General features: G+C 39.5%; 1 protein-coding gene and 1 pseudogene across 1 annotated transcript; both read left to right on the top strand.

Annotated features, from left to right (window-relative positions):
• The first annotated feature begins 1,791 nt into the window (after positions 1–1,791).
• Positions 1,792–3,324, top strand: LOC149039184 (BTB/POZ domain-containing protein 6-like; annotated as a pseudogene).
• Positions 3,325–5,815: 2,491 nt separating this feature from the next.
• LOC113678573 (BTB/POZ domain-containing protein 6-like) lies at positions 5,816–8,292 on the top strand. Its single transcript, XM_089185978.1, has one exon. It carries the CDS (start codon positions 6,353–6,355, stop codon positions 7,670–7,672), a length of 1,320 nt encoding a protein of 439 aa, XP_089042104.1. The 5' UTR covers positions 5,816–6,352; the 3' UTR covers positions 7,673–8,292.
• Positions 8,293–9,511: the final 1,219 nt, after the last annotated feature.

Raw genomic sequence — 9,511 nt, 5'->3', positions numbered from 1 at the left:
ACCGAGAGAAGCAAGCTCAGGATATTTGAAATTGATTTATTAATTATATGATATCAAACTCCAGGTAAAAGCATTTATTCTTTTCATCCAAAATTTTTCTGCCCAAATATTGCTTTGGGATACAAAACAAAACCATATGGCACAACGTACGGCACAAGCTATCAGCGGTCTTCTCTTTTGTGCGGACCTTTGTGAGAACAGTATAACATCGAACTGGATCTAAATTAAAGCGATTATTTCTTCTCTTCAGAAGCCTAAAACCTTCATTTCTCCCTCAGCTTCCAGACATGGAGAGTTTATATTCTGATTTTGAAAAAAATTCAGCTCTGCAGCGATGTTAAGTGGGTGATTCACCGCGAAATGTGGCCAATTCCGGCATTTGTTTTGATACCACGAATCACGATGGATGCCGCCTATACTACTTTTCGAAGGCAATACCTAGCTATTTGTTGAAGTTATCATGGATTTCACCAATTTGGTTATTAGAAAAATTCTGAAGTGAGCCATGAAGCCGGGCTGCAAAGCGGGTAAGCTGTATTTATGAGGAAATCTGCTCCAGTGGTTCGATTTTGGTGTAGGCGAAAAAATCGCGAATGCTCGTACATGTGCTGATTCAAACGGTCATAACTTTTGAAAAATCGAAAACGTACAGGGGTTTTTGCATATTTTTGCCTATAAAGGTCTAAACTTAACGGCTGTGTAGGATAGAATCGTCAACCAGGTCCCAAATCCCAAAACTTAGCGTCTAAATCAAGGTTATTTACGGCCATCGGCCGATGGCGATTTCTAGTGGTCAGAATATGCTAAAATTCGCCTTTTCAGATATGTTGAGAGGGAAAATTCTAACTTTCATGGAAAACTAGAAAGATTTTTAAGCAATCTGATATAAATTCTGTGGCTTAACTATGCGAATCAAATATTTTACAACGTTACAAAATATGCCTATTTTTCAATTTTCGAGACGTTGCTACGGTCCCTACGGACTGGGAAATAATTATGGCCCGTAATGCAGTCAGAAAATTATTTCGAATCAAACCAAATCTAGGTAAAGTCTTTCTGTTAACAGAGTTTCAGGAAAAATTATTTTGGACGCAAAATTGACCGGGTGGAAATAAGAGAGACAGCCTCTTAAGCAGCAAAGTGTAACTTGGTAACATTTTGACTTTACAACACGATTGTTTTCTGCAAGTTACAAAACGTAAATATGGTTCTTCTTGGTGCTTTTCCGAATGCCAGTGATGCCTTTTCCGATGCCTCCATTGTTTATTACAGCAGTAAAAGATATGTGTACAATCAATACTTTTGAAGAATTGCTTAACATTTTATTTAGCAAAGTATAATGCTAACATTTTGGCTTTACAAACACTATTGTTTTCTACAACTACAACTGATATGTCTTTATATGAATATTAAAGTTGTTTCCCCGCTGACCATTTGTATTTCGATCATTTTTTCTTCCCCCGCTCCTCGCCCGTGATGTAGTAACTCTCTTCAGCATTGAGGACCGATTATGGATACAAAAAGATGATAGATGCGTAATACGTCAGTAAACCTGCTATATTTATTATTTCGATAGAATTTTCAGATTGATCAACCGGCAATATTATTCAAACCCTTGTAATATATCAGGTTAAATGAAACCGTTCGGTTATCGTAACTTCATGAGCAGAGACGTGGACAACCTGGAAACGAGGAATTAACCCTCACGCTTGACTTGAGGAACAAATGTGTTACGTCAAGCAATACCTTTGACGGCAAAGGTTCATAGTCAGAGTTTGATTTGTGAAAGGAACTGAGAGCAAAACCTAGCAATGACAGCTGACGATAATTGGCAGACGGAACTTCCAACTCTCGTCGAAAGAACTGCCTTCATTTTCAACAACGAGATATTGAGCGATGTGAAGTTTGTTGTTCCTGTGTCGATTGGTGAAATTGAAAGCAAGAAGGTGATCCCAGCTCACAAGTTTGTGCTCGCAATCAGTAGTCCCGTGTTCTTTGCCATGTTCTATGGTCAAATGGCGGAGACTAAAGACTCTATTGAACTGACTGACTGTGAGTACGAGAGTCTGTTGGAGTTGTTTTGTTTCTTGTACACCGACAAAGTGAATTTAAGCGTAAATAACGTGATGCAAGTGTTGTACTTGGCGAACAAGTACATAGTACCCTCGCTCGCCAAGAAATGTACAGAATATCTTCGCGACAACCTGAATGCATCTAATGTGTTTTTTATTCTGCCGCACGCACGGAAATTTGAAAATAAAGACTTAGAAGATCGATGCTGGAAAGTGATTAAAGAGCAGACAGAAGAAGCTGTGACGTCAGATGAATTTTTTAAAGTTGAGCGATCTTTTGTTGAATCTGTTGTGAAGCGAGAGAAGTTGAGCGTAACGGAACTAAAATTATTCGAGGCAGTCGATGGCTGGGCGACGGCAGAAGTCCAAAGGCAAGGACTTACTCCAGATGGAAAGACGAAGAGACGAATTCTTGGGGAGGACATTGTTAAGGCAATACGATTTCCACTGATATCACAGAAGGATTTTATGTCAGTTGTATTCGATTCTGATATTCTCACTTTTCATGAGGTTGGAAACATGATGAAACATTACAGCGGCGTTTTAAATATTCCGATGTAATCGATTTCTAAAGTTCAATTCGCCAGCAAAAGGAATTTGGTCATACTCAGATAGAGCCGACAGTATTGAATTTACAATCAACCAGCCAATCTTTCTACATGGTGTTCAGCATTTTGGCTCAGACGGCGGCAAGTATACTGTTTCTACCGAAGTTAAAGTTACAGCCCACAATATTACTTGCCTCCGAAAGGAATCAGGAACATACTCTTCCATAAAGGAAGAGACTAATAATTATTATAGCTTCGATGTAATGTTTGATCCGCCAATTCGTTTGGAGGCTCATAAAAGCTATAGGCTTGTGTCGCTTATCAAGGGTCCTCCATCATGGTATGGAGGAGAGGGGGTAAAGTCTTTTGAATCGAGAGGAGTGCTGGTCAATTTCATGAAGTCAGTGGAGAGTGCCAATGGGACTTCGAAAACGAGTGGCCAATTTCCAGCTTTCATATTTAGTACTTGGCAGGCATAAATAATTGGAAATTATTTTTGGATTGTTTTGCTGCTAATAGTTGATGAAGTTAAAAATTATTGAATACGTACCGTACTTTTATTCGTTGCGACCTTGTAAGTGTTCAGAAGTGAATTAAGTGCTACGACGGAATATTGAAATGCTTTTGGAATGTTTCACTTATTACTTAAGTTTTAACATTAACAATCATGATTTTCTGAAATAAAAATAAACCTTCGAACAGTTTGTTGTATCGTCTGCCAGAAATTAGATGGAAAATCCCCCCGGTAAATAAAAGCTTTACTTTGAGACCAGTCAGTATTCTCGGGGGGGGGGGGGTGGGGAGTGGTTGCAGGATTTAGAGGGTCACAAGATTTTCAGGGAGAATGGAGGGGGGATCTGTCGTCGCCAATAGAGTATAAAGAGGGGACTACAGAAAATTGGCTGCCAATTAGAAGTATCGTCAGAATAATACAGAGCTTTACGGGGGGAGGGGTGAGAGATCAAATTAATTTTATTTTGACTCAACCAAAGTTTTCCACCCTCCCCTTATTAGTAGTCAATTTTCTATAGTCCTCCTTTTTTGGCGACCATGTGATACCCCAAAATCTCCTTCAACCCCCCCCCTCACTCCCCCCCTTACAGGCGATATATAATTAATGAGTGGTCTCTAATAGTTACCAAATTATAACTGTTAAAGAGGTCAGTAGCCATAACAAAGAAAAAAATCGAAAAAGGGCTGCTGCAAAACAGGTAAAATGACTTGTCTTGATATAATGGAGAGTCAACGCTCACGTAAATAAGTGCACCAGGGAGGGAGGCTGTTGATTTGCCCGAATAATTTTTTCTTGTCTCGACAAAAGTCGTTCGATGATACTATGAAATATCACTTGACCCTCCACTCCTTCTACATCGTTTAGCAGAACTGTTTCCTTCATTCCTTTAATTTCAACAAAGGCATGTTATGGAAAATGTGTCTATCGTTTTGTGGCAGAGTGAAGATGAGAATCGTCTACCTCACCCCACTTCTTGCTTTTTTGGTGCACAGTGATTCATAATTGCAATAATTGATTATTTTGTAGTAAAGTTATCCAGAAAACATCCCAAAACAAATTTAGTCCGCTGTTCATATGAGGGCCTAAAGAACACGTAACGGTTGGCCGGAAAGAGAGCGTTGCGTGACGTGTAACACCACGGGTGGTTTATCCTTTATTCTCCAAAAAAGTATAAACTGAAATACAAAGTTCAGAGAATTCTAATAGAGAGTAGAAAACGACCCCCAAAAAACACGGACGTAATTATCATGTGTATCGGAAGAGAGTGTCGTTTTGTTGCAAATTAACAGCCTATAACAGCCCATAATACTGCACAATGTCAGTGCCACTGGGCAACAGTAGAAATCATAACTTTATTATAAGCTCATTGTCACTGACGATACTGCATACAGAAAATCACATTCACAGTTACACGTGACTACAACTGACTGACCTCAACTATTTACGCAAGCTTTGAGCCTTGTTTTACTCGTCAAAGAGCGAATGGCGCAACGTACATAAACTGACAAATGTTTAATAAATCATTTACACAGAAAAAAATCTAGAATATAAATTTTTGTTCAAAACCTCCAAAGGAAAGTATGGAAATAAAACATCAGCGTATTACCTGTTATGGGAGATGACGATAGAAGCACGCTTAAGATGATCAGCTGACAAAAAGCGTTCATAGACATATCCTGTATGTTGGTTAATAATAATGTGGCTGTTGACCTAACCTGATCGCTGATCAGCGTTATCCGTCAACACTTTGACAACATTATATCAAACATTAATTTATCCGTTAAAGATTAGCCCGACGGGTGCATGATTGTCTTTTATCATGGTTCAAGGGGCTAGGAAAGGATATTCCAATCTAGGGAGAGGGGTGAAGAATGGGAGGGGAGGGGAGCGAAGGGGGAGGTCATTTATTGTTTTTTGTTTTTTTGCAGACTCCTTTCTCACACAGCTCGATCCCAAATAAGGGAAAATCTTCCAAAAATCCCCAAAATCTTCAAATTTTGACACTAGGATATCCACTGGTGTTGATGATTAACTGAAGAGAACCTGCATGTGCTTCGTGAGACAATTTTTGAAAAACAGAAAAAAAAGAAAAAAACAGAGTGATCGTTTAACCTTTTCACTCTTAAGAATGACCAACAAGTAATTTCTCCTAACAACATCAACAAATTTTCTGATCGAAAAGTGATGAGGAATTGAACATCCACCAGCGAAAACTGTTTGATTTAACACGTGACTCTTTGAGCCGAAATTTAAAGAAAGATATCACTTACGGGGAAGAAAAAAAGGACATCGAGATCTTGGGAGTGAAGAGGCTATTTAATAACAGAAGGATGTGTTGTCAACTTCTAGTCAGTTTGCAAACCCAAAAATTATAAGAGGTTTGCAATGGTTGAAAATTAGCAAACATAAAGAGCAAGATGGACGGGAGCAGCAATGAAACTGGGCGCATTTCAGTCATTTCATGGTGACGTTTTCCTTACCCCCCCCCGTTATTTACATCACAGTCAGAGTTCAAGCCTACACTTCTCGGTCACTACTCAGTATTGTCAGGCTTATGTGAGGGTCTCAATAGGGTTAACCGTTAGCCGTAAAATGAACAATGAATTTAGCCATCAATGGTAAAAAGAAACAAATTTTAAGTGTCGGTCGTATATAAGTTAACCGTAAAAATTTTTCCTATCTCCAAAGTGTCGTTATGTGTATTTCTGGGTTAACCGTTAGCAGTCAAAGCCTTTTCCCCATTGACTCTCTCAAGACAGCTGCAGTATTAAAGATGATTAACACGTTGCTTGTCAATGATCCAACTAGATTTTGCTCTCAAGTTTGTCTCCTTACCCCTCTTGTCTTACACATTGTCCTTTGCCGTATACGACCCCGTTACCCCGCCTCCATTCAGTATTACGACGAAAAGATGGCTCATCATACCTTCCACGGTAATTTGATTGGATTTTGCCTCTTCAATAGTATTTTTGATGTAATTTAACCACGAGAAGTATTTGAGAACCGCAGAGTATAAGAAAAATCGGATGGAGGTCTTCGAGGTACAAACGATTACGCTTAAGTTGCGTGACCTGTGTGACCACATCAATTCAGCGGTAGCACCAATAGAACTGTTTCGATCCCATAAATTTTTGCTCAAAGTAAAACCAAAGCGAACTCATCAAAATTTGCTCTAAAAAAAAGACATCTGCGAAGACTTTTGAGAGCGGAACACAACGATGGCGGCAGAAGAAAATTGGCAAACGAAACTATCAACCATTGCCGAGAAAACCGCTTTCATCTTTAACAAGGAGTTACTGAGCGATGTAAAATTTGTCGTTCAAATGTCGACTGATGAAAGCGACAGAAAGAAAGTGATCCCAGCTCACAAGTTTGTGCTCGCAATCAGTAGTCCTGTGTTCTTTGCCATGTTCTATGGTCAAATGGCGGAGACTAAAGACTCTATTGAACTGCCTGACTGTGAGTACGAGAGTCTGTTGGAGTTGTTTCGTTTCATGTACAGCGACATTGTGAATTTAAGCGGAAGTAATGTGATACAAGTGCTGTACTTGGCGAACAAATACATGGTACCCTCGCTCGGCGAGAAATGCACAGAATATCTCCGAGACAACCTGAAAGCATCAAATGTGTTTTGTATTCTGCCGCATGCGCAAAAATTTGAAGATAAAGACTTAGAAGATCGATGCTGGGAAGTGATTGACGAGCAGACAGAAGAAGCTGTTACATCGGACGAATTATTTGTTTCAGTTGAGCGATCTGTTGTCGAATCTGTTGTGAAGAGAGAAGCGTTGAATGTGACGGAAGTGGAATTTTTCAAAGCTGTTGATCGCTGGGCCACAAGAGAATGTGAACGGCAAGGGATAACTTCCGATGGAGAGACAAAAAGACGAGTTCTTGGAGAAGATATTGTTAATGGAATACGTTTTCCGTTGATTGAAGAGAAAGATTTTGCATCTGTCGTATTGGACTCTCACCTCTTGAATCATGAGGAGTTATGCAACATGATAAAACACTACAACAATGTTTTGAATATTTCTTTACCGTTCGTACAAGCCCGTCGAGGTATTTCCTGTAAGCAACGATGTCAGAGGTTTAACGAGTTCGGCAAAGGCTGGATTTACAGTAACATCCGCCTTGACGGTATTCTTCTCTCCGTCAACAAGCCTATCGAGTTACACGGAGTAGAACATTTTGGTTCTGAGGGCGGAAAGTATACAGTTAAGACAGACATTGTTGATCACATGGGCAATACTTTGCTTGTTAGTCGAGCAGGAAATTATGCTTCAGAAAAAAGCGATACCCGCGCTTATTACGGCTTTGATGTGTTGTTCGATCGTCCTGTTATTTTGGAGGCAAATAAAGAATACAAGGTAAAGTCGCACATCAAGGGCCCTCCGTCATGGAGCGGCAAAAATGGGCAAACACCAGTAGAGTGCCAGGGAGTGCAATTTACGTTTCGTCGTTCGACGGATAGCTCTAATGGGACCAATGAAATAGGCGGACAGTTTCCTGGAATTTTGTTTTCAGTATCCAAGTAGAAATTCAAACGTTACCCGAACTGTTCCTATTAACGTAGAGCCCTGTGAAAGTCTACTGGGTCAAGTAGTAATGGATTAATTGGACCAATCTTCTTAGATGACCATGCAGGTATACACATATGAATGCTTAGACAAACACTGACGGATATGGAACTATAAGTGAGATGACCCAGTAGACCTGTCAGAGTTGACCAAAAACCTTTTCGATGTGATCCTCAAGAGCAAGTTCGAGAACCCTTTAGTGTATATGAAGAATAATAATTTTCAACAACGCAGAAGAGGTTTCTGGAATCTAAATGTTGTTTCATTCAGTGGAAAGTAATATTTTGTATGCTTTCTTTTGGCTTACTCGTAAATGTAAGAGTTCAAGTTAAAAAAACATATCATTTAGGGCTCGAAAGGTATTTCCAACAAAAACTTACAAGTAAGCTTCCAAACTCTGGCTTACAAATATTATGCGTAAAACATATTTGTCGTAAACTCAGCGAGGACAAGTTAGAAAAAAGGATTTCAATTGAGACAAAAGAAATTGAGACAATAGCGATCGCTGATCAGCGTTATCCGTCAACACTTGTATATGAAAACATTATATCGAATATTGAATTATCCTTTAACGACTAGCATGACGGGTACATGATTTCCATTAATGATTCAAGGGGTCATGAAAGGATATTCCAGTCAAGGGAAAGGGGCAGAGGGGGATGGGGGGGGGGGATGGGGGGATGGGGGGGGATAGGGAAGGAGGAGGTCATTTATTGGCTCTTTTTTTTTTTTCTTCTGCGGGCTCCTTTCTCAAACAGGTCAATCGATCCCAAATGAGGCAGGTGTTGGCCCAGAAATCTTCAAATATTGACAATAGGATGTCCACTGGTGTTGATGATTAACTGAAGAGAACCTGCATGTGCTTCGTGAAATAATCTCTCAAAAACAGATGAAAAAGAAAAAACAGAGTGATCGTTTAACCCTTTCACTCTCAAGAATGACCAACAGTGATGAGGAATTGAACATCCACCAGCGAAAACTGTTTGATTTAACACGCGACTGTTCGAGCTGAAATTTAAAGAAACTGGTATCGTTAACGGGGAAGAAAAAATGATACTAAGATCTTGGGAGTGAAGGGGTTAATTAGTAACAGAAGGATGTGTTGTCAACATCTAGTCAGTTTTCGGACCCAAAAATCACAAGAGGTTTGTACTGGTTGAAAATTAGCAAACACTGATGAAGAGTAAGACGGGAGCGGCAAATATGGTGGAGAAATGAGAAATCTAGAGGGTAGGATAATGCGAAGGAATAAAATGTTATGTCAACAGAAACGAACACAGCCCATTCAGTAGCATAGATTTCGCCATTGAAAACAAAACACAAGCGCAATAAACTAAACATTCAGTTACGGGAGTTTTTTTTTGTTCTGTTCTTGACCTGAACACCGCACTCAAGAAACCGTCTTAGTCAGTCTTCGTCAAAATCTTCGTTTGATGCACGCGGTTCCCCTTCGTCAGTAGGGCTTAACCGTATTCGCAACTTCCATTTCTTCTTTACTATTTGAGTAAGACGTATTAAAACTCTCGATAGAGCTTGCTGAAGGTATTTCAAGAGTATTTCAGCGCCGACTGATATGAAATTACGAGAGATGTGAGAGATTTGTAAGTGTCAACGGAGAGTTTTCACAGTTTTCTACCTCATCACCCTCTAATTCGTTACCAGTCCACGGGACACTTCACAGACAAAATATGGGCACTTTAGGGCCAGAAAAAAACGAGTTTTAAGTTTTTTAAAATTTTCCTTTTATCGGGATTGGTTTGCAAAAAAAAAAAAAAAAAAAAAAAAAAAAAATTCGTG

This window comes from Pocillopora damicornis, chromosome 10 (assembly GCF_964200805.1).
Source record: "Pocillopora damicornis chromosome 10, jaPocDami1.2, whole genome shotgun sequence".
Taxonomy (NCBI): domain Eukaryota; kingdom Metazoa; phylum Cnidaria; class Anthozoa; order Scleractinia; family Pocilloporidae; genus Pocillopora; species Pocillopora damicornis.
Note: the sequence above shows the minus strand (reverse complement) of the source record. Positions and strands in the feature narration are given on the sequence as shown.